Source organism: Pseudophryne corroboree, chromosome 1 (assembly GCF_028390025.1).
Source record: "Pseudophryne corroboree isolate aPseCor3 chromosome 1, aPseCor3.hap2, whole genome shotgun sequence".
NCBI lineage: Eukaryota > Metazoa > Chordata > Amphibia > Anura > Myobatrachidae > Pseudophryne > Pseudophryne corroboree.
Genome location: NC_086444.1, coordinates 737,718,990 through 737,745,161, shown reverse-complemented (window position 1 = coordinate 737,745,161; position 26,172 = coordinate 737,718,990). Strand labels below are relative to the sequence as shown.

The window sequence follows — 26,172 nt, the reverse complement described above, 5'->3', positions numbered from 1 at the left end:
CAGAAAGGGGTTAAAAAAGAGAGGGGGGCACAAATTAGGCGCAGTATAAACAATACAGCAGCTATAAAGGGAAAAACACTTATATAAGGTTATCCCTATATATATATATATATATATATATATATATATATATATATATATATATATATATATATATATATATATAGCGCTCTGGTGTGTGCTGGAAAACTCTCCCTCTGTCTCCCCAAAGGGCTAGTGGGTCCTGTCCTCTATCAGAGCATTCCCTGTGTGTGTGCTGTGTGTCGGTACGTTTGTGTCGACATGTATGAGGAGAAAAATGATGTGGAGACGGAGTAGAGTGTCTGTAATAGTGTTGTCACCCCCTAGGGGGTCGACACCTGAGTGGATGTACTGTTGAAATTGCGTGACAGTGTCAGCTTCGTATAAAAGACAGTGGTTGACATGAGACAGCCGGCTACTCAGCTTGTGCATGTCCAGACGTCTCATACAGGGGCTCTAAAGCGCCCGTTACCTCAGATACAGACGCCGACACGGATACTGACTCCTGTGTCGACGGTGAAGAGACAACCGTGATTTCCAATAGGGCCACTCATTGCATGATTGATGCAATGGAAAATGTTTACACTTTTCTGCTAATATGAATACCACCAAAAAAAGGGGTATTATGTTTGGTGAGGAAAAACTTCCTGTAGTTTTCCTAAATCTGAAAAATAAAATGAGGTGTGTGATGATGCGTGGGTTTCCCCCCGATAACAATTGATAATTCTAAAAAGTTATTGGCAGTATACCTTTTCCCGCCAGAGGTTAGGGTGCGTTGGGAAACACCCCCTACAGGGGATAAGGCGCTCACACGCTTGTAAGAACAAGGGCTCTACCCTCTCTTGAGATGGCCGCCCTTAAGGATCCTGCTGATAAAAAGCAGGAGGGTATCCTAAAATGTATTTACACACATACTAGTGTTATACTGCGACCAGCAATCGCCTCAGCCTGGATGTGCAGTGCTGGGTTGGCGTGGTCGGATTCCCTGACTGGAAATATTGATATCCTAGATAAGGACAGTATATTATTGCCTATAGAGCAATTAAAAGATGCATTTCTATATATGCATGATGCACAGCGGAATATTTGCCGACTGGCATCAAGTATAAGTGCGTTGTATTCTACCAGTAAAGTGGTCAGGGATTCCAAACGGCATTTGGAAGTATTGCCTTAAAAAAAAAAAAAAAAAAAAAAAAAAGGGATGTACCCTAGGTCGCCTCTCAAAATAAGACGCCGTATTATCAGGCGCAGTCCTGGTTGGCAAGCGGACAAAAGGGTTCCTCTTTTCTGCTCGTGACAGAGGGAGAGGAAAATGACTGCAGAGATCAGCCAGTTCCCAGGAACAGAAACCCTTTTCCGCCTCTGCCAAGCCCTCAGTATGACACTAGGGCTTTACAAGTTCAGGCACGGTGGGGGCCCGTTCTCAGTGAATTTCAGTGCGCAGTGGGCTCACTCGCAAGTAGACCCCGGGATCCTTCAGGTGTTATCTCAGGGGTACAAAATTGGAATTCGAGACGTATTCCCCTCGCCGTTTCCAAAAAGTCTGTTTTACCGACGTCTCCCGCTGACAGGGAGGCAGTTTTGGAAGCCATTCACAAGCTGTATTCCCAGCAGGTGATAATTAGGGTACCCCTCCTGCAACAGGGAACGGGGTATTATTCCACACTATTGTGGTACCGAAGCCAGACGGCTCGGTGAGACCGATTTTAAAATCTAAAATCTTTGAACACTTACATATAGAGGTTCAAATTCAAAATTGAGTCACTCAGAGCAGTGATTGCAAACCTGGAAGAAGGGGACTACATGATGTCTCGGGACATCAAGGATGCTTACCTTCATGTCAAAATTTACCCTTCTCACCAAGGGTATCTCAGGTTATGGTACAGAACTGTCACTATCAGTTCAGACGCTGCCGTAGGGAGGGTCCACGGCACCCCGGATCTTTACTGAAGTAATGACCGAAATGATGATATTCCTTCAAAGGAAGGGAATTTTTAGTTACCCTTATCAGGGAATCGTCCAAGTAAAGGATAAGATCCAGGGAACAGTTGGAGATCGGTGTAGCACTATCTCAGGTAGTGCTGCGGCAGCACGATTGGATTCTCAATATTCCAGATTCGCAGATGGTTCCGACGACTTGTCTTCTGTTCCTAGGGATGATCCTGGACACAGTCCAGAAAGAAGGTGTTTCTCCCGGAGGAAAAAGCCAGGGAGTTATCCGAGCTAGTCAGGAACCTCCTAAAACCAAACCAAGTCTCAGTGCATCAATGCACAAGGGTTCTGGGTAAAAATGGTGGCTTCCTACGAAGCAATCCCATTCGGCAGATTCCACGCAAGACTTTCCAGTGGAACCTACTGGAAAAATGGTCCGGGTCGCATCTTCAGATGCATCAGCGGATAACCCTGTCACCAGGGACAAGGGTATCCCTCCTGTGGTGGTTGCAGAGTGCTCATCTTCTAGAGGGCCGCAGATTCGGCATTCAGGACTGGATCCTGGTGACCACGGATGCCAGCCTGCGAGGCTGGGGAGCAGTCACACAGGGAAGGAATATCCAGGGCTTAGGGTCAAGCCTGGAGACATCGCTTCACATAAATATCCTGAAGCTAAGGGCCATTTACAATGCTCTAAGCTTAGCAAGACCTCTGCTTCAAGGTCAGCCGGTGTTGTTCCAGTCGGACAACATTACGGCAGTCACCCACGTAAACAGACAGGGTGCCACAAGAAGCAGGAGGGCAATGGCAGAAGCTGCAAGGATTCTTCGCTGGGCGAAAAACCATGTGATAGCACTGTCAGCAGTTTTCATTCCGGGAGTGGACAACTGGGAAGCAGATTTCCTCAGCACGACCTCCACCCGGGAGAGTAGGGACTTCACCCAGAAGTCTTCCACATGATTATAAACCGTTGGGAAAAACTCGACAGGTATTGCGCCAGGTCAAGGGACCCTCAGGCAATAACTGTAGATGCTCTGGGAACACCGTGGGTGTACCAATCAGTGTATGGGTTCCCTCCTCTGCCTCTCATACCCAAGGTACTGAGATTGATAAGATGGAGAGGAGTAAGCACTATATTAGTGGCTCCGGATTGGCCAAGAAGGACTTGGTAACCGGAACTTCAAGAGATGCTCACGGAGGATCCGTGGCCTCTACCTCTAAGAAGGGACCTGCTTCAGCGGGGACCTTGTCTGTTCCAAGACTTGCCGCAGCTGCGTTGACGGCATGGCGGTTGAACGCCGGATCCTGAAGAAAAAAGGCATTCCGGATGAAGTCATCCCTATCCTGATCAAGGCCGGGAAGGATGTAAACGAAAAACATTATCACCGCATTTGGCGAAAATATGTTGCGTGGTGCGAGGCCAGTAAGGCTCGACGGAGGAAATTCAACTGGGTCGATTCCTACATTTCCTGCAAACAGGAGTATCTATGGGCCTGAAATTGGGGTCCATTAAGGTTCAAAATTTCGGCTCTGTCGATTTTCTTCCAAAAAAGAACTAGCTTCAGTCCCTGAAGTTCAGACGTTTGTTAAAGGGGTACTGCATATACAGACTCCTTTTGTGCCTTCAGTGGCACTTTGGGATCTCAAGGTGGTTTTTGGGTTCCAAAAGTCACATTGGTTTGACCCACTTAAATCTGTGGAGTTAAAATATCTCACAGAAAAAGTGGTCATGCTGTTGGCTATGGCCTGGGCCAGGCGCGTGTCAGAATTGGTGGCTTTATCCTGTAAAAGCCCTTATCTGAGTTTCCATTCGGACAGGGCGGAATTGAGGACTCGTCCTCAGTTTCTCCCTAAGGTGGTTTCAGCGTTCACCTGAACCAAACCTATTGTGGTGCCTGCGGCTACTAGGGACTTGGGGGACTCCAAGTTGCTAGACGTTGTCAGGACCCGGAAAATATGTTTCCAGGACGGCTGGAGTCAGGAAATCTGACTTGCTGTTTATCCTGTATGCACCCAACTAGCTGGGTGCTCCTGCTTCTAAGCAGACTATTGCTCGTTGGATTTGTAGTACAATTCAGCTTGCACATTCTGTGGCAGGCCTGCCACAGCCAAAAATCTGTAAATGCCCACTCCACAAGGAAGGTGGGCTCATCTTGGGCAGCTGCCAAGGGGTCTCGGCTTTACAACTTTGCCGAGCAGTTACTTGGTCAGGAGCAAATACGTTTGTAAAATTCTACAAATTTGATACCCTGGCTGAGGAGGACCGGGAGTTCTCTCATTGGGTGCTGCAGAGTCATCCGCACTCTCCCGCCCGTTTTGGGAGCTTTGGTATAATCCCCATGGTCCTTACGGAGTTCCCAGCATCCACTAGGACGTCAGAGAAAATAAGAATTTACTTACCGATAATTCTATTTCTCGTAGTCCGTAGTGGATGCTGGGCGCCCATCCCAAGTGCGGATTGTCTGCAATACTGGTACATAATTATTGTTACCAAAAAATTCGGGTTATTGCTGTAGTGAGCCATCTTTTCTAGAGGCTCCTCTATTATCATGCTGTTAACTGGGTTCAGATCACAAGTTGTACAGTGTGATTGGTGTGGCTGGTATGAGTCTTACCCGGGATTCAAAATCCTTCCTTATTGTGTACGCTCGTCCGGGCACAGTATCCTAACTGAGGCTTGGAGGAGGGTCATAGGGGGAGGAGCCAGTGCACACCAGGTGATCCTAAAGCTTTCTTTAGATGTGCCCAGACTCCTGCGGAGCCGCTATTCCCCATGGTCCTTACGGAGTTCCCAGCATCCACTACGGACTACGAGAAATAGAATTATCGGTAAGTAAATTCTTATTTTTTCTCTGTCTGGGGCAGTCATAAGGCCAGCCATGGCTTCAGCTTGGATGGCAAAAGCAGTTGCTGCCTGGATAGAGGTACTGGAAGATGGTCTTTCAGCACCTTCAAGGGAGCAAGAATCCTATATAGCTCATATAAAACAGGCTGCAATATTCTTGGAAGACTCCAATATATGTATCTCGCACCAGACGTAGTAATAGTAAATAATATGTTGTAAACTATTTAGAAAAACCAGCTCCATAAAATATACCCTAATTTGGGATTGTGTAATTCCAAAAAGATGGAGGTGCTCCTGCAATCATGAACCGTACATTCATATGAAAACTTGTTGGAAGAAACCAACAAAAAAGAGTAGATTGCTTTTTTTGGTGCACTCTTTTGAAATAAATTGATTGATTTGACATGATTATACCAATATAAAACTTAACCTTTAATATACTTCCATAAAATAGAATGAGGTAATTAAACCACAATGTTCATAAATGAACACAATGAGATCAAGGCATAATCTATGATGCACCCCCTCTCCACTAGGGGTGCCAATATCGATTATCAACAATCTAATAAATTTATGTGGTGAATTTATTGTAACAAATATTCCTCACATAAAAACAACAAATTTGTAAAAGAGTGACTATGAATTAATTGATAAGAGCCAAAGTTCCAACAATTTTTCTCAGCATAGAATTTCTATATCAGTTTCCGCTTTTTAACACCGCTACAGCACAGATCTGTTACACTACAATATCACTTCTGATATCAGATAAATCAATTAATTATCAAAAAACAAAAATATTACCGGTGTAGAGATTTACCATATTTGTTATGGCTGCAACACATATGTAACACATCTTATTCGATACATAGTTTGCTGTCTGTCTAACCTGTTGTTAAACTAGATGCAACAATGTTTCATTTAACATGGTAAGTATAGACAGTACTTGAAAATCCCCACAGGGCATAGCATGAAATACACAGAGTGCGCCGTGTTTATATGATATGATCCACTTTTTTACAATAAATGTCAGAGCTGTCATATTTCTCAAAGGAGTATATCACAGATATAGCATCTCTTACAATACTTGGCATACTGCCGTTGGCACAAGATTGTACATATTGTAAAAAAGTGGAACATATCCTATAAACAGTAGCCGGAGCACTCTGTGTATTTCATGCTATGCCCTGTGGGGATTTTCAAGTACTGTCTATACTTACCATGTTAAATGAAACATTGTTGCATCTAGTTTAACAGGTTAGACAGCAAACTTTGTATCGAATAAGATGTGTTACATATGTGTTGTAGCCATAACAAATATGGTAAATCTCTACACAGGTAATATTTTTGTTTTTTGAAAATTCATTGATTTATCTCAGGGGTGTGGAACCTCCGGCCCGCGGGCCATATAAGGCCCGCAAAGCCAACTGATCCAGCCCGGCCACCCACTGCTGTGTGTGACGGGAGGAGAGCACAGCGTGCGCCTCTCCTGCCCCTTTGAGCTCAGTCCGGCCGTGTCAGCGTGTGTCATCTGCAGGGAGGAGAGCGCAGCTACAGTATGTCCACTGTCCAGCGGCGGCGTGTAGGATCTCAAACCAGCCGCCGGTTCGTGAGCCAATCAGGAGCCGCGCTGCCGGTCTGTGAGTTCTTATTGGCTTACGAACTGGCGGCTGGTTTGAGATCCTACACGCCGCCGCTGGACAGTGGACATAGCTGCGCTCTCCTCCCTACAGATGACACACGCTGCCGTGGCCGGACTGAGCTCAAAGGGGCAGGAGAGGTGCACGCTGCACTCTCCTCCCCTGTCACACACAGCAGCACAAAGGGGCAGGAGAAGGCCAGCAGCAGCGGTGAGCATGGTGGGGGCATATCTGTATCTGGCACTGTGGGGGCATATCTGTATCTGGCACTGTGGGGGCATATCTGTATCTGGCACTGTGGGGGCGTATTCTGTATCTGGCACTGTGGGGGCATATTCTGTATCTGGCACTGTGGGGGCATATCTGTATCTGGCACTGTGGGGGCATATTCTGTATCTGGCACTGTGGGGGCATATCTGTATCTGGCACTGTGGGGGCATATCTGTATCTGGCACTGTGGGGGCATATCTGTATCTGGCACTGTGGTGGCATATTCTGTATCTGGCACTGTGGGGGCATATCTGTATCTGGCACTGTGGTGGCATATTCTGTATCTGGCACTGGTGGCATATTCTGTATCTGGCACTGTGGTGGCATATTCTGTATCTGGCGCTGTGGGGGCATATCTGTATCTGGCGCTGTGGGGGCATATCTGTATCTGGCACTGTGGGGGCATATCTGTATCTGGCACTGTGGGGGCATATCTGTATCTGGCACTGTGGGGGCATATCTGTATCTGGCACTGGGGGCATATTCTGTATCTGGCACTGTGGGCATATTCTGTATCTGGCACTGTGGTGGCATATTCTGTATCTGGCACTGTGGGGGCATATTCTGTATCTGGCACTGTGGGGGCATATTCTGTATCTGGCACTGTGGGGGCATATTCTGTATCTGGCACTGTGGGGGCATATTCTGTATCTGGCACTGTGGGGGCATATCTGTATCTGGCACTGTGGCGACGTGTATCTGGCGGTGCACTACTGGCGGCATAGGTGTATCTGGCACTGTGGCGGCATAGGTGTATCTGACAATGTGGCAGCATATGTGTATCTGGCGGTGCACTACTGGCGGCATATGTGTATCTGGCACTGTGGCGGCATATGTGTATCTGGCAGTGCACTACTGGTGGCATAACTACTAGGGGCAGGCTAATTTTAAGTTGATAATTTTTGTATGGCCTCCGAAGGATTTTATAAATGTCTAAATGGCCCTTGGTAGAAAAAAGGTTCCCCACCCCTGATTTATCTGATATCAGAAGTGATATTGTAGTGTAACAGATCTGTGCTGTAGCGGTGTTAAAAAGCAGAAACTGATATAGAAATTCTATGCTGAGAAATTGTTGGAACATTGGCTCTTATCAATTCTTAGTTACTCTTTTACAAATTTTGTTTTTATGTGAGAAATAATTTGTTACAATATATTCACCACATAAGTTAGATTGTTGATAATCGATATTGGCACCCCTAGTGTAGAGGGGGTACATCATAGATTATGCATTGATCTCAATGTGTTTATTTATGAACATTGTGGTTTAATTACCTCATTCTATTTTATGGAAGTATATTAAAGGTTAAGTTTTATATTGATATAATCATGTCAAATTAATTAATCAATCAATTTATTGCAAGAGTGCTCCAAAAAAGCAATCTACTCCTTTTTTTCTTGTTTTTTTTTTTTTTTTTTTTTTGTTTCTTCCAACAAGTTTTCATATGAATATTCTTGGAAGAAGCAGCATTAGATATGGTCACCATCTCCTCCAGGGCATCGGCTTCAACAATAGCTGCTCGCAGAGCAGTTTGGTTACGTACATGGAAAGCTGATTCAGAATCTAAGAAGGTTCTGGAATCTTTGCCTTTTACGGGAAGTATTCTGTTTTTTAAAGAATTGACAGATATTCTGGAGTCAGAAGCAGACTCAAAAAAGGTAAAATTTCCTTCCACATATAACCCAAACGTAGGGGTCCCGCTTTTCGGCCCTTTGGGTCTCAAGGAAAAGCAAAAGGAAAAAGTGATCGTAAGCAGCCCCAATATAATAAATTTGGTAAGGCAAAAAAGCAATAGGCTACCAGAACACCAGCCTCCAAACCAGAGAATAAGCCATCAGCCTGATGGTGCGGGCCTCCTCCTGAGGACCCCATGGTAGGGGGCCGACTTCTTCAGTTTGCACAGATTTGGCAGCAGTCTACAACAGATGCCTGGGTGCAAGAATTGTTATTTCTAGGTTATGTTTTTTCCTTCAAGAAACATCCTCCTCAAAGGTTCTTCTGCACCAGCCCATCTCTGGTAGAGACGAAGGCCAGGGCTTTACAAGAAGCAGTTCAGAAATTGCTTCAGTCAGGAGTAATCATTCCAGTACCCCCTGCACAACGGGGACAGGGGCTTTTACTCCAAACTGTTTTTGGTTCAGAAGCCAAATAGGTCATTCTGGCCAATTCTCAATCTCAAAATGCTGAACAAATACATTTGGGTCCCACGGTTTCACATGGAGAATTTACACTCCACTGTTTTGGCCATGGAACCAGGGGATTATATGGTATCCCTGGATATTCAGGATGCTTACCTACATGTTCCTATAGTACTGTCCCATCAGTGCTATCTCAGGTTCGCTGTCCTCCAGCAGCATTTTCAGTTCCAGGAATTTCCATTTGGGTTAGCCACAGCACCCAGAGTATTTACTAAGATCATGGTGGTTATGGCAGCTTATCTTCGCAAGCAGGGGATAAGAATTTTTCCATACCTCGACGACCTGTTAATTCTAGCACAATCACAGGAATTGCTCTTGGACCATCTCCAACAGACAATAACATGTCTGCAGAGGCATGGATGGCTCATAAATTGGGCAAAATCGTCTCTAGTTCCGTCACAACGGATGACTCACTTGGGGGCTGTACTGGATTCAAGTCTGCAGAAAATATTTTTACCTCTGGACAAGATAGCCAAGGTACAGTCAAGGACTCAGCAGTTGTTACACAGTCAAACAATATCAATCCACGCAACGATGTGACTGATGGGTTTGATGGTGTCAACATTCGACATGGTGGAGTATGCACAATTCCACTCAAGACCTGTGCACCGTCTGATTCTGGCCAGATGGAATGGACAATAAAGAAACAGACTATGGTACTTTTCTCTTACGTCCTAGAGGATGCTGGGGTCCATATTACTACCGTTGGGTATAGACTGGTCCACCAGGAGCCATTGGCACTTTAAGAGTTTAATAGCGTGGGCTGTCTCCACCCTCTATGTCCCTCCTGCCAGACTCAGTTTAGAAAATGTGCCCGGAGGAGCCGGTCACAGCTAGGGGAGCTCTACAGAGCTTTCCTGGAAAAGTTTTATTTAGAGTTTGTTTTTTTACAGGAGGCTGTTGGCAACAGCCTGCCTTCATCGAGGGACTGGGGGGGAGCAGTGTCTGCCCTGCGGGGTCTGAGCCATTGATTCCGCTGACTGGACATTGAGCTCCAGAGGGGACAGATCACGCCCCGCCACAAGGGAACGCTCACCCTGGCAGCCAGCCGCCACCCCCTTGCAGAGCTGAAGTGTGGCGAGTGAGTCACTGTACCCCCCCTTACAAGCGGGGGGGTCAGTGTGAAGAGGGCGGCTTAAGGGTAGGAGCGCGGTATTAACTGCACTCCTGGACGGCTCTGCGGTGCTGTGAGGGGCGCCCTGGTCCAGCACCAGACCCTACACTGACCAAAACAAGCCTGTCGAGTTCTGCGGATCCAAGCCAGTACAAAATCCTCAGGCCAGTATAATCTTCTAAGAGTAGGAAGACAGCGCCATTAAGGGGGCGGAGCTTCTCAGAGGAGCGGACCCAGCAGCGTTCAGCGCCATTTTCCTGCCTGCAGCTCACTGCCAGTGGATGAACAGGTCCCCCCAGAGCAACTCCAGCTATCTGTACGGTACCAGGTGGTTGTAGAAGGGCGGGGAGGATGTGTAAAGACCGTGTCACCTATTAAGGGACACAGTCGGCGCTGGTTTAGGGTCTCCCTATACCTCTAATAGCGCTGTATGTGGGTTGGCTCCAATCTCTGTCAATCCGCCATTCTTGGGGGGGGGGGGTGAGACTCTGTCTACCCAGTACCCTGTGTGTTTGTGGGGTGTTTGGGGTGTTTGTTGTGTATGTGACAACATGTCTAGGGACACTGTTTCATATGCTGCAGAGGATTTATCTTCCCAGGAGCACTGCATACCATGTAATCAGGATTGCAGTGTTCTAGCTCAGATCCCAACTAGAGAGCCAGAATGGTTAGCCTCTCTGAGGGGGACTATTTCTCAGATTTCTAATATGGTTGCTAGGACTGAGCATGCCACTCAGGTCCTGCAATCCTCTATGGTTGTATGGTCTGATACTGCTTCCTCTGGGTACCCTGCGGTACATTCTCACAAACGTGCACTTGCCAAACTTATGCAGGATGACACGGACACCGATCCTGACACTGCAGACTGTGACGGGGATGTGTCAAGGGGGACAGCTTCACTTACTAAGGGGGTTCAGTTGATGATTGAAGCTGTAAGGGTTGTGTTGCACATTTCTGACACAGCTCCTGAGCAGGTGGAGGAGGCCTTTTTCACAGACCGTAAGAAGCCCCCCTCCCCCCCTCACCTTCCCGGCATCCAAAGAATTAAATGCTATCTTTGAGAGAGCCTGGGAAACTTCGGAGAAGAAATTCCAGATCCCTAAGAGGATCTTTGTTGCTTTTCCCTTCCCAGAGGAAGATAGAAAAAAATGGGAGTCCCCGCCGATAGTCGACGCCTCTGTCTCTAGGCTGTCCAAACAGGTGGTGTTGCCAGTCCCAGGATCTACCGCGTTGAAGGACCCGGCGGATCGCAAGGTAGATGCTATCCTAAAATCCATTTACACTGCTTCAGGGGCTATATTACGACCTACTATAGCCTGTACTTGGATTGCAAAAGCTATTGCCAGGTGGTCAATCACTCTGCACGAGGAATCGACTACAATGGATAGAGGTGACGTTGATTTTTCTCTATCGTCCTAGTGGATGCTGGGGTTCCTGAAAGGACCATGGGGAATAGCGGCTCCGCAGGAGACAGGGCACAAAAAGTAAAGCTTTAGGATCAGGTGGTGTGCACTGGCTCCTCCCCCTATGACCCTCCTCCAAGCCAGTTAGATTTTTGTGCCCGGCCGAGAAGGGTGCAATCTAGGTGGCTCTCCTAAAGAGCTGCTTAGGAAAGTTTAGCTTAGGTTTTTTATTTTACAGTGAGTCCTGCTGGCAACAGGATCACTGCAACGAGGGACTTAGGGGAGAAGAAGTGAACTCACCTGCGTGCAGGATGGATTGGCTTCTTGGCTACTGGACATCAGCTCCAGAGGGACGATCACAGGTACAGCCTGGATGGTCACCGGAGCCTTGCCGCCGGCCCCCTTGCAGATGCTGAAGTAAGAAGAGGTCCAGAATCGGCGGCAGAAGACTCCTCAGTCTTCTAAAGGTAGCGCACAGCACTGCAGCTGTGCGCCATTTTCCTCTCAGCACACTTCACACGGCAGTCACTGAGGGTGCAGGGCGCTGGGAGGGGGGCGCCCTGGGAGGCAAATGAATACCTATTTTGGCTAAAAATACCTCACATATAGCCTCCGGAGGCTATATGGAGATATTTAACCCCTGCCAGAATCCGTTAAGAGCGGGAGACGAGGCCGCCGAAAAAGGGGCGGGGCCTATCTCCTCAGCACACAGCGCCATTTTCCCTCACAGAAAGGCTGGAGGGAAGGCTCCCAGGCTCTCCCCTGCACTGCACTACAGAAACAGGGTTAAAACAGAGAGGGGGGGCACTAATTTGGCGATATGCTTATATATATATTAAGATGCTATAAGGGAAAACACTTATATAAGGTTGTCCCTATATAATTATAGCGTTTTTGGTGTGTGCTGGCAAACTCTCCCTCTGTCTCTCCAAAGGGCTAGTGGGTCCTGTCCTCTATCAGAGCATTCCCTGTGTGTGTGCTGTGTGTCGGTACGTGTGTGTCGACAGGTAGGAGGACGATGTTGGTGAGGAGGCGGAGCAATTGCCTGTAATGGTGATGTCACTCTCTAGGGAGTCGACACCGGAATGGATGGCTTATTTAGGAAATTACGTGATAATGTCAACACGCTGCAAGGTCGGTTGACGACATGAGACGGCCGACAAACAATTAGTACGGTCCAGACGTCTCAAAAACACCGTCAAGGGTTTTAAAACGCCCGTTTACTTTAGTCGGTCGACACAGACACAGACAGGGACACTGAATCCAGTGTCGACGGTGAATAAACAAACGTATTCCTTATTAGGGCCACACGTTAAAGGCAATGAAGGAGGTGTTACGTATTTCTGATACTACAAGTACCACAAAAGAGGGTATTATGTGGGATGTGAAAAAACTACCATAGTTTTTCCTGAATCAGATAAATTAAATAAAGTGTGTGATGATGCGTGGGTTCCCCCCGATAGAAAATTATGGGCGGTATACCCTTTCCCGCCAGAAGTTAGGGCGCGTTGGGAAACACCCTTTAAGGTGGATAAGGCGCTCACACGCTTATCAAAACAAGTGGCGGTACCGTCTATAGATAGGGCCGTCCTCAAGGACCAGCTGACAAGGCTGGAAAATATAATAAAAAGTATATACACACATACTGGTGTTATACTGCGGCCAGCGATCGCCTCAGCCTGGATGTGCAGAGCTAGGGTGGCTTGGTCGGATTCCCTGACTAAAAATATTGATACCCTTGACAGGGACAGTATTTTATTGACTATAGAGCATTTCTATATATGCGAGATGCACAGAGGGATATTTGCACTCTGGCATCATGAATAAACGCGATGTCCATAACTGCCAGAAGATGTTATGGACACGACAGTGGTCAGGTGATGCAGATTCCAAACGGCACAGTATGGCCGTATACAGGAAGAGGACTTGTTTGGGGTCGGTCCATCGGACCTGGTGGTCACGGCAACTGCTGGAAAATCCACCGTTTTTTACCCTAAGTCACATCTCTGCAGAAAAAGACACCGTCTTTTCAGCCTCAGTCCTCTCGTCCCTATAAGATCATATCTGCCCAGGGATAGAGGAAAGGGAAGAAGACTGCAGCAGGCAGCCCATTCCCAGGAACAGAAGCGTTCCACCGCGTCTGACAAGTTCTCAGCATGGCGCTGAGACCGTACAGGACCCCTGGATCCTACAAGTAGTATCCCGGGGGTACAGATGGGAATGTCGAGACGTTTCCCCTTCGCAGGCTCCTGAAGTCTGCTTTACCAAGTCTCCCTCCGACAAGGAGGTAGTATGGGAAAAAATTCACAAGCTGTATTCCCAGCAGGTGATAATTAAATTACCCCTCCTACTACAGAAAAGGGGTATTATTCCACACTATATTGTGGTACTGAAGCCAGAAGGCTAGGTGAGACTTATTCTAAAAATTTGTTTTTGAACACTTACAAAGGTTCAAATTAAGATGAAGTCACTCAGAGCAGTGATAACGAACCAGGAATAAGGGGACTATATAGTGTCCCGGGACATCAGGGATGCTTACCTCTATGTCCCAAATTTGCCCTTCTCACTAAGGGTACCTCAGGTTCGTGGTGCAGAACTGTCACTATCAGTTTCAGACGCTGCCGTTTGGATTGTCCACGGCACCCTGGGGTCTTTACCAAGGTAATGGCCGAATTGATGATTCTTCTTAGAAGAAAAGGCGTCTTAATTATCCCTTACTTGGACGATCTCCTGATAGGGGCATAGTCCAGGGAACAGTTGGAGGTCGGAGTAGCACTATCTCGGATACTGCTACAATCAGCACGGGTGGATTCTAAATATTCCAAAATCGCAGCTGATCCCGACGACACGTCTGCTGTGCCTAGGGATGATTCTGGACACAGTCCAGAAAAAGGTGTTTCTCCCGGAAGAGAAAGCCAGGGAGTTATCCGAGCAAGTCAGGAACCTCCTAAAAACAGTGCATCATTGCACAAGGGTCCTGGTAAAAATGGTGGCTTCCTACGAAGCAATTCCATTCGGCAGATTTCACGTAAGAACTTTTCAGTGGGATCTGCTGGACAAATGGTCCGGATCGCATCTTCAGATGCATCAGCGGATAACCCAATATCCAAGGACAAGGGTGTCTCTCCTGTGGTGGTTATAGAGTGCTCATCTTCTAGAGGGCAGCAGATTCGGCATTCAGGATTGGATGCTGGTAACCACGGAGCCCAGCCTGAGAGGCTGGGGAGCAGTCACACAAGGAAAAAATTTCCAGGAAGTGTGATCAAGTATGGAGACTTTTCTCCACATAAATATACTGGAGCTAAGGGTAAATTTATAATGCTCTAAGCTTAGCAAGACCTCTGCTTCAAGGTCAGCCGGTATTGATCCAGTGGGAAAAACATCACGGCAGTCGCCCACGTAAACAGACAGGGCGACACAAGAAGCAGGAGGGCAATGGCAGAAACTGCAAGGACTTTTCGCTGGGCGGAAAATCATGTGATAACACTGTCAGCAGTTTTTCATCCCGGGAATGGAAACTGGGAAGCAGACTTCCTCAGCACGACCTCCACCCGGGAGAGTGGAAACTTCATTGAGAAGTTTTTTCCACATGATTGTAAACCGTTGGGAAATACCAAAGGTGGACATGATGGCGTCCCGTCTGAACAAAAAACGGGACAGGTATTGCGCCAGGTCAAGAGACCCTCAGGCAATAGATGTGGACGTTCTGGTAACACCGTGGGTGTACCAGTCGGTGTATGTGTTCCCTCCTCTGCTTCTCATACCTAAGGTGCTGAGAATTATAAGACGTAGAGGAGTAAGAACTATACTCATGGCTCCGGATTGGCCAAGAAGGACTTGGTACCCGGAACTTCAAGAGATGCTTACAGAGGTCTTATGGCCTCTGCCGCTAAGAAGGGACTTGCTTCAGCAAGTACCATGTCTGTTCCAAGACTTACCGCAGCTGCGTTTGTCGGCATGGCGATGGAAAGCCGGATCCTAAGGGAAAAAAGGCATTCCGGAAGAGGTCATTCCTACCCTGGTCAAAGCCAGAAAGGAGGTGACCGCACAACATTATCACCACGTGTGGCGAAAATATGTTGCGTGGTGTGAGGCCAGGAAGGCCCCACAAAGAAATTTCAACTCGGTCGTTTCCTGCATTTCCTGCAAACAGGAGTGTCTATGGGCCTCAAATTGGGGTCCATTAAGGTTCAAATTCGGCCCTGTAAATTTTCTTCCAGAAAGAATTGGCTTCAGTTCCTGAAGTCCAGAAGTTTGTCAAGGGAGTATTGCATATACAAACCCCTTTTTTGTGCCTCCAGTGGCACTGTGGGATCTCAACGTAGTTCTGGGATTCCTCAAATCACATTGGTTTAAAACCAGTCAAATATGTGGATTTGAAGCATCTCACATAAAAAGTGACCATGCTCTTGGCCCTGGCCTGGACCAGGCGAGTGTCAAATTGGTGGTTTTTTCTCAAAAAAGCCCATATCTGTTTGTCCATTCGGACAGGGCAGAGCTGCGGACTCGTCCCCAGTTCTCTCCCTAAGGTGGTGTCAGTGTTTCACCTGAACCAGCTTATTGTGGTGCCTTGCACCTACTAGGGACTTGGAGGACTCCAAGTTGCTAGGAGTTGTCAGGGCCCTGAAAATATGTTCCAGGACAGCTGGAGTCAGAAAATCTGACTCGCTGTTTATACTGTATGCACCCAACAAGTTGGGTGCGCCTGCTTCTAAGCAGGCGATTGCTCGTTGGATTTGTAACACAATTCAACTTGCACATTCTGAGGCAGGCCTGCCACAGTCTAAATCGGTTAAGGCCCATTCCACAAGGAAGGTGGGCTCATCTTGGGCGGCTGCCCGAGAGGTCTCGGCATTACAACTCTGCCGAGCAGCTACGTGGTCAGGGGAGAACACGTTTGTAAAATTCTACAAATTTGATATCCTGGCAAAAGAGGACCTGGAGTTCTCTCATTCGGTGCTGCAGAGTCATCCGCACTCTCCCGCCCGTTTGGGAGCTTTGGTATAATCCCCATGGTCCTTTCAGGAACCCCAGCATCCACTAGGACGATAGAGAAAATAAGAATTTACTTACCGATAATTCTATTTCTCGGAGTCCGTAGTGGATGCTGGGCGCCCATCCCAAGTGCGGATTATCTGCAATACTTGTACATAGTTACAAAAATCGGGTTATTATTGTTGTGAGCCATCTTTTCAGAGGCTCCGCTGTTGTCATACTGTTAACTGGGTTTAGATCACAAGTTGTACGGTGTGATTGGTGTGGCTGGTATGAGTCTTACCCGGGATTCATAATTCCTCCCTTATTGTGTACGCTCGTCCGGGCACAGTACCTAACTGGCTTGGAGGAGGGTCATAGGGGGAGGAGCCAGTGCACACCACCTGATCCTAAAGCTTTACTTTTTGTGCCCTGTCTCCTGCGGAGCCGCTATTCCCCATGGTCCTTTCAGGAACCCCAGCATCCACTACGGACTCCGAGAAATAGAATTATCGGTAAGTAAATTCTTATTATTTTTACGTAAAATTCAGGATTCTGCAGGGTTCCTAGTAGATTCCATGAAGGACTTTGGTTCCAAGGCTGCGGGGATCTCCTCCATGTCCGTCTCGGCTCGCAGGGGTCTCTGGGTGCGCCAATGGTCTGCGGACACGGAATCCAGGAAAAGTGTGGAGGGCCTACCCTGTACAGGTCAGGCTGTCTTCGGGGAGGTGCTGGATGCGTGAATTGCCACGGCTACCGCGGGTAACTCTCCTTTTCTCCCCTCAGCTGCACTGGCTACGAAGAAGCCTTTTACACCAGTCACGTCACAGTCCTTTCGGCCTGCGACCACCTTCTTCAGAGGTGGTCGTGCCAAAGGAAAGAAGCCTGCTTCTGATACCCCCAAGTCCTCCGCATGACGGACAGCTAGGCCTGGAGGAAGGTCAGGTGGGGGCGAGACTCCAGCATTTCAGCCACGTCTGGGTGTCGTCTGGCCTGGACCCCTGGGTGCTGGATATTGTGTCCAGGGGATACAGACTGGAGTTTCAAAATCCCCCACCTCATCGTTTCTTAAAGTCAGGCTTGCCGGCTCTGCTGGAAGACTGAACAATTCTTCTGAAAGCCATCCGAAAATTGGTGGTGTCAGAGGTCATTGTTCCAGTTCCGCCTCAGCAGTGGAACAAGGGTTATTATTCGAACCTTTTCGTGGTACCGAAACCGGATGTTTCGGTATGGAAAATTCTGAACTTTAAAGTCTTTGAACCCTTATCGAATCTCTGAGAGCTGTCATCTCAGGACTGACTGAGGGGGAGTTCCTGGTGTCTCTGGACATCAAGGATGCGTACCTCCACATTCCCATTTAGTCGCCGCATCAGTCATATCTAAGGGTTGCACTGTTGGACTATCAGTTTCAGGCGCTGCCGTTTGGCCTCTCCACAGCACAGAGGATCTTCACCAAGGTGATGGCGGAAATGATGGTTCTCCTCCACAAGCAGGGGGTGAACATAATCCCGTATCTGGACGATCTCCTGATCAAGGCGTCGTCCAGGGAGAAGTTGTGAGAGCAATGGATCGCAACAACACATCTGCTCAAGGAGCATGGTTGGATCCTGAACCTTCCGAAGACTCATCTGGAGCCGACAAGTAGGCTGTCTTTCCTGGGAATGATCCTAGACACGGAAGTGCAGAGGGTGTTTCTGCTGGTGGAGAAAGCATTGGTGATTCAGTCAATGGTCTGGAATGTCTTAAAGCCTACCCGGGTCTCGGTTCATCAGTGCATCCGCCTTCTGGGAAAGATGGTTGCCTTCTACGAGGCTCTACAATACGGAAGGTTTCATGCTCGATCCTTTCAGCTGGATCTCCTGGACCAGTGGTCGGGATCTCACCTGCACCTGCACCAGAGGATCCGTCTGTCTCCAAAAGCCAGGATTTCGCTCCTCTGGTGGATACAACTGCCTCACCTTTTGGAAGGCCGAAGGTTTGGAGTTCAGGACTGGATCCTTCTAACCACAGATGCAAGTCTAAGAGGTAGGGGAGCAGTCGCTCAGGGGGAAACCTTCCAAGGACGGTGGTCTGATGAAGATTCCCTTCTCCCGATAAACATTCTGGAGCTAAGAGCCGTGTACAACGGCCTTCTGCAAGCGGCACACCTTCTACAGATCGGGCTGTTCAGGTGCAGTTGGACAACGTGACCACAGTGGCCTACATAAACCGACAAGTCGGAACGAAGAGCAGGGCTGCCATGTCAGAGGTGTCAAAAATCCTCCTCTGGGCAGAAAGGCATGCGGTGGCGATGTCAACAATCTTCATTCCGGGTGTAGACAACTGGGAAGCAGACTTCCTCAGCAGACACGATCTCCATCCAGGAGAGTGGGGCCTCCATCCGGAGGTGTTCGAGGGGGTAACCGGTTGGTGGGGGGGGTTCCTCACATAGACATGATGGCCTCCCGCCTCAACAAGAAGCTACTGTTCCAGGTCGAGAGACCCACAGGCGGTGGGTGCACTGGTAACAACGTGGGTGTTCACGTCAGTGTATGTGTTCCCTCCACTTCCTCTGATACCAAAGGTTCTTCAACTGGTAAGAAGAACAAGGGTTCTGGCAATCCTCATTGCTCCAGACTGGCCAAGGAGGGCTTGGTAGGCGGATCTACTGGATCTTCTGCTGGAAGATCCAAGGCCGTTACCTCTTCGGGAGAATCTGCTACTGCAGGGGCCGTTCGCTTATCAAGGCTTACCACGACTACGTTTGACGGCATGGCGGTTGAACGCCAGATCTTAGCTCGGAAGGGTATCCCAAGTGAGGTAATTCCTACCCTGATGCAGGCTAGGAGGGGGTAACGTCTAAACATTACCATCACATTTGGAGAAAAATATGTTTCTTGGTGTGAGGCCAAGATGTTTCCAGCGGTGGAGTTTCAACTTGGACATTTTCACCTTTTCCTGCAAGCTGGGGTGGATATGGGACTGAGATTGGGCTCCATCAAGGTCCAGATCTCTGCTTTGTCCATCTTCTTCCAAAAATAATTGGCTGTCCTCCCTGAGGTTCAGACCTTTTGAAAGGGGTTCTGCACATCCAGCCTCCCTTTTTGGCACCAACAGCGCCCTGGGATCTTGATGTGGTGTTGCAGTTCCTGCAATCTGCTTGGTTTGAGCATCTGCAGGAGGCTGATCTCAAGTTTCTCACATGGAAGGCGGTCACTTTGTTGGCCTTGGCTTCTGCACGACGCGTGTCGGAATTGGGGGCTTTATCTTGTAAAAGCCCCTATCTGATCTTCCATGAAGACAGGGCGGAACTTAGGACTCGTCCACAGTTCCTGCCTAAGGTTGTATCAGCTTTCCATATCAACCAACGTATTGTGGTGCCAGTGGCTACTCACTCCTCAATTGCTTCAAAGGCCTTGGATGTTGTGAGGACTTTGAAGATTTATGTGCAGAGGACGTCGCGTCCTAGGAAAAGTGACTCTCTGTTTGTCCTCCTATGATCCCAAGAAAATTGGGTGTCCTGCGTAAAAGCAGTCTATTTCACGCTGGATCAAGTTCACTATCCAGCATGCTTATTCCACAGCTGGATTGCCGTGTCCAAGATCTGTAAAGGCCCACTCTACTCGTAAAGTGGGCCCTTCCTGGGCGGCTGTCCGAGGTGTCTCGGCTGTACAACTCTGCCGAGCGGCTACTTGGTCTGGGTCGAACATGTTTGACAAGTTTTACAAGTTCAATACTTTGGCCTCTGATGACCTCAAGTTTGGTCAAGCAGTCTTGCAGGAGCCTCCGCGCTCTCCCTTCCGTACTGGGAGCTTTGGTACATCCCCATGGTACTAATATGGACCCCAGCATCCTCTAGGACATAAAAGAAAATATGATTTTGGTTACCTACCGGTAAATCCTTTTCTCGTAGTCCGTAGAGGATGCTGGGCGCCCGCCCGCCCAGCGCTACGTTTTCCTGCTTTGATTTTATAGTTCAGTACTACCTGGTTCATAGGTAAGTTCTGCGTTATTTACGGTGTCAGCTGTTGCTGAGTTGTTCCGGCATGTTAGCCGGATTTGCCTGTTGTGTGAGTTGGTATGAATCTCGCCACGATCTGTAATTCCTTCTCTCAAAGTATGTCGTCTCCTCGGGCACAGTTTCTAGACTGAGTCTGGTAGGAGGGGCATAGAGAGAGGAGCCAGCCCACACTATTTAAACTCTTAAAGTGCCAATGGCTTCTGGTGGACCAGTCTATACTCCATGGTACTAATATGGACCCCAGCATCCTCTACGGGCTACGAGAAAAGGATTTACCAGTAGGTAACCAAAATCCTATTTTTTGCTCCTTTGCTTGAAACAAATTTAAAATACGCAGTAAGAGGGACCTCTCAATAGGATACCCCTATGGGATCAACATACCTGTCAAAAATATATTTATAATAGACAGGGTATACCCGGTATATTGAATTATATAATATTTTTCACCAAGGCTTAGAATAGTATATTCTATTTTATGCACTATAATGTGAAATTCATGTGTGCACCTTACAATTATTTTTACTACATTTAACTTTTTTTGTCGCATTCATTTTGTTCTTCATATAATTAAAAGCTACGTTTTATAGTCTATTCATTTTTTCATAATAAGAGTGTCCCAACAGTCTTTCTCGCTTTTTTTTTTTTTCTAGTAATTGATTATAGCAGAGGACAGACTAGCACTTGGCCGTTCTCAGTTTGTGAGCTTGTGTAGTCTACTACTTCATGTCTGAACTATTGTTGCTCCTAATCATTTCCACTTCACAAAAATAGCACTTCTAGGTAACTGGAACATCTCTAGTAGGGCAGAAATGTGATAAAGATGAGAAGGTGACATCCTGTGACTCTGCCACGTTCTACATAAATTCACGTTCTACTCCTAATGTATGATTGTGACTGAGATGACATCTGTAGTAATGCCAATATTTTCAAAAATGTAGTAATAATGCCCATTAACATGCCAATAGTAATGACCAATTGTCACTAGTTTAGCAATGTCAATTGGCGTGTCAGCAGGGCTCCGAAATAAGCAACCAGTACTGCAAATTACAGCCCTTTCTGATCTAGCACTTGTTCGGTCAGTCAAGCATTTTCTTGGACAATGCTGATTGTCCATAATGATGCAAATGTTGCCCTGCCCTCACAACATTATGCTACACAACGCTGCTGTTGGTTTTCATCCCTCTTTGCAGCCAGCCAGCAATCTTTCATTCAGCAGAGTGAGAAAATCAGTACAAAAAACAAACAAACCTCAAATTGCTGCTGCTCCTGGCTCGCAGGGGAACTACAAGAGGCAGCTGGGCACCTCTGTTTTAAAATAATCTCTAATAATCTTAGTTAACTTATACTTGGTTATATATTGAAGTGCCATATGCATACATTAGACATTTTCAGTTATCTAAATTGTAAACGTTAGACTCTCTGCTGACTAAATACATACTAAATAGAAGTGGTTTGGGTTTTTTTGTGGTAGTGAACACTAATAGTAAATTGAATATGAGTATGGGGTCCTCTAGTCACAGTTAAATATGTTGCATTGCCTTAAAATGTCACTAGATGGCAATATTGTCAGGCAAGCAAACATGTTTTTTGTCTTAATAGAAAATGTAAAATGGGTACTGGTGTTTGATGCAGCTGAAATAAACTTTTTATATCCGTGGATTGTACCTGCAATATTAGTGTGTCCTGATCTGCAAACTATAGTTTGAGAATGTTAATGTATTTCATTTTTCTACTGTAGGTGTATTTGGAGGAAGAGGCAGAGGAATGTCTGGTGCTGGCAGAGGAGGACAACAGGATAAAAAGCCTGGACGGCAGGCTGGGAAACAATGAACAATTTAGTGATGCTATGCTTAGATTGGTGTTATTTTTTTGTTAATATACCCCAGGCGATATCTTTGTCAAGCCTCAAGTGTCTAAAGTGTTAAATCACAAAGTACCTAAAGATGTTCAAACTAAGCCAATGGTCCCATCTTTATTCCATTTCTGCCTTCTGACTCCATTTTGATGCAGCTGTATAAAGGAAACATACTTTTAAATAATAGTCCAAAGTCGATGCATCTTCTTTCCCTTTTTTTTCCCCCCCTTAACCATGCAACTGTAGCTACTTGGGGATCTTCATTCTTCCAGCTGCAAATTGTCCGTCTATCGAAAACTCGAGATGCCAAGCTGGGAAGGCTTTATAGTGTGGTCTGCATCATCTGTAAATGCTGTGCTGCCAGCATTTTGTCTGGTTTTTAATCCATTACCTGTACGATCAAACACTTCGATTATTTCAGTTATCGGCCTGATTGGTTGAAGACCTTAATATATTTGACTTCTTACTGCCAGAGTCGACAAATTATTAGTGAATAGATTAAAAAGCACCGTAAATGTAGCCTACCAGTGGTGACCCTAAAGTTGACCCATAATTTCACATACCACTTATCAGAAGTGGTTAAATTAACTTCCCCAGATTACCTCAGTGTTAAACAATACCCTCTCCAAAAATGTGTTCTGATTTCACTGATTGGCACCAGTGTTTTGTACCAAAAATAAAGCTTCAGTTTTCTGTTTTCTCTCGAACTTTATAAATCTGTCTCCCTAGATAGTTTAAGTTCACGGACTAGATGCCCCCACCAAGAACACGCAGAGTTCTTTTTCTCCACTTGTATCTGGTTATGGAATGTTCTAAACAAATAGAGGTTACAGTTTCTCAATTGCATTGGATATGTACTCAAATATTTTGGAGTAGTCATGGCAACTGTTGGAACTAATCATTTCTTTTTTTTTTTTTTTTTCTTGTTGTAAAGAAAATATAACTTTTTATCCACTAAAAGAGCATGTGTTAAACTTCTGCATGTTCCTGGTTGCTAAAGACAAGTTTATGTGCAGCTAGTTTTTTATTTTCAAAGAGCTTTTAAAAAATGTTAAAAGCTGAAATCTATTTTTTTATTTTTGCTTTTTAATTCATATAATCTAGTCCAAAGTCCTTATTGGTATTTAATGCAGCGGACAGCTATTTGTTTTTCCTAGATGTGTTCAGAATTGTGTATGGCAGTTAAAAAAAAAAAAAAAAAAAAATGTTTTAGTGGCTATACATTGGGAAAAAAAAAAAAAAAAAAAGCTCCAATTAGGTTTATACATTTTCAGGCACATTTTGGCAACTTGATTGAATTGTACAATAAACTAATTTTGTTGACGGTATAGACAACTTGGTGTGTATTAGTGTTAGGCTTTCAATATTATATAAACATGATCAGCACCAAATTGTTGTTCAGCATCGAGTTAAGTAACATGTCATACACTGATGATCAGAGTGCTTCATGTTTCAGTCACTCAGGAGCACTGTTATGTAAAGGTGCATACACACGGTGCGATTCTGCCTAAAGACCGATTTTCCCTGATCATCCCGGAGCCCAGAACCACCGATATTGACTATACACATGGTGCAATTTGGCTATGTACAATTTGACTATACTAGAAAGTAGAGTGTACACTTTCTAGTCAAAATTGAGCTGCCTGCAGTCTAGTTTTTATTTTTGCAATACTGACCCCGCGGGAGCGTGTATCGGCATCGCAAGCTGTATACACACGGGCCCTCATTCAGAGTTGTTCGCTCGGTAATTTTCTTCGCATCGCAGCGATTTTCCGCTAATTGCACATGCGCAATGTTCGCACTGCGACTGCGCCAAGTAAATTTGCTAAGAAGTTTGGTATTTTACTCACGGCATTACAAGGTTTTTTCTTCGTTCTGGTGATCGTAGTGTGATTGACAGGAAGTGGGTGTTTCTGGGCGGAAACTGGCCGTTTTATGGGTGTGTGTGTGGAAAAACGCGGGAGTGGCTGGAGAAACGGGGGAGTGTCTGGGCGAACGCTGGGTGTGTTTGTGACGTCAAACCAGGAACGAAACTGACTGAACTGACTGAACTGATCGCAGTGGCAGAGTAAGTATCGAGCTACTCAGAAACTGCAAAGAAATTTCTATTCGCAATTTAGAGAATCTTTCGTTCACAATACTGCTAAGCTAAGATTCACTCCCAGTAGGCAGCGGCTTAGCGTGTGCAATGCTGCTAAAAGCAGCTTGCGAGCGAACAACTCGGAATGAGGGCCACGGTGCGATATGTACTAGGTTTTCTATATCAGTAGTTCAAATCTCACCTTTGTATGCACCTTTAGATAATGAGGGGATTAATAAGGACAGTGTGGGGAAAGAGGGTCATGTTTTTGAATGTGTGTTCGGTAAAGTAAGGAAGCATCCTATACATGTACTTTTTTGTATTTGTCCAAATAATAAGGGATGCGTTAAACTTTTGTTGCCAAATACAAGTTTGATATATTAAGCTAGGGATTAATGTGGAAAAACATACCTGTTACATACAGTACATGGCTGGAAATATGTGGATACCTGAACATCACACCTGTTTCTGCAGCGGGGTACACTGGGTTCCACAGGGAATAACATTGGGGTGTAGAGAAGGATCTTGATCCGAGGCACCAACAGGCTAAAAGCTTTGACTGTTCCCAGAATGCATAGCGCCGCCTCCTCTATAACCCCGCCTTCGTGCACAGGAGCTCAGTTTTGTAGTTGGTGCCATGCAGTGCAGGCATACTACAGGTAGGGCTGCTCAGGTAGCCCTTAGAAGAGCTTTTATAAGTGAATATTGAAGACTTCAAGGGCTGCAGCCAAGACACTATCTGTGTTAGATGTCAGTCAGACATCTCCTGCTGCAGCTCCATCACTTCCCTCAATGGTGCTGCATACTCATGTGTCCTGGTTGCAGGGTAATTACAGCGGAGGCTCCGGTTTTTTACAGCAAGGCACACACGCCACCGAAGTTATTCAGGATCATTTAGGGAGGAGGTAAGAGGGTTCCCCAGGTGGGACCCGCTGGAAACCGCGATCTGGTGGGAGGCGGGCTGCGCGTGCTGGTGTGGACACTGTGGCAGTACAGGGACCCCACTAGACCACAAGGGCAAGGGCACGGGTCGGTTTTACTAAAAACAGTTTTACATGGCCCGCAGTACCCGGTGGTGAAGTCCAGCAAAGGGGATAAGACATTGACCTGTAGCCCCTCCCCTAGCCCCGGGGCGCCTAAATGTTTCCGCCCTGGAGCTGCATCTCTCCCTCACCGCCCTGTAAGCGTTTGGGAGCCATTTTCACATGCTGAGCTGATCCTGGGACTGTTGGGCAAATCCTCCTCTGTAAAGCCGCCTGCATGTCAGCGCTGTGCATTTTACAGGACACTTAAGTATTCTACATGTCTGTTGACAGTGTTAGTTAAGAAACAGTGCATTTATTCAGGGTTATATAGTACAAGTACCCCGTTGTGATATACATCCAGTGTTTACTGTGCATTGATATAGCTATTGTTTGTATATCTGTACTTAGTATTACTTTGTATTGCTAGTCCAGTGCAGTTTTATTGCATGTCATAATTTCTGTATTGTACATGTGACTGTGTGTGCGCATATATAGCTGCTGCTTCATTTCCATTCCGTGTATCTCACTCAGATTGCTATCCCTATATTCTGTACCCTGAGGGGGGGCTAAGTGCGTCAGGGCTATTATTTAATATAGATGTTTCACAGGATATATTTATTATGTATTTTTCTCTGTGATTTTCAGTCAATATACCTCTTGAATTCTCTGTTTGTGCTAATACACCGCACAGAGGGTTCTTGTTAAGGTATTAGACTGCTGATATTGTACTAGGTTGCCCGTAAATTGAGCTTTCAGATATGTCTGCTACAAAGAGCAATGGAGCTGGGGCTGATCATACATTGCGTGGTAGTGACGCTGC

At 46.5% G+C, this 26,172-nt stretch overlaps 1 protein-coding gene across 1 annotated transcript in view; it reads left to right on the top strand.

Moving 5' to 3' along the window:
* The window catches only part of LSM4 (LSM4 homolog, U6 small nuclear RNA and mRNA degradation associated), a 79,867-nt gene extending 56,693 nt beyond the window's left edge, over positions 1-23,174 (top strand). The window contains exon 5 of the mRNA XM_063916299.1: positions 22,131-23,174. Coding sequence (XP_063772369.1) covers positions 22,131-22,222 — 92 coding nt within the window. The 3' untranslated portion in view covers positions 22,223-23,174. The remainder of the gene's footprint in view (positions 1-22,130) is intronic.
* The last annotated feature ends 2,998 nt before the right edge of the window (positions 23,175-26,172 follow it).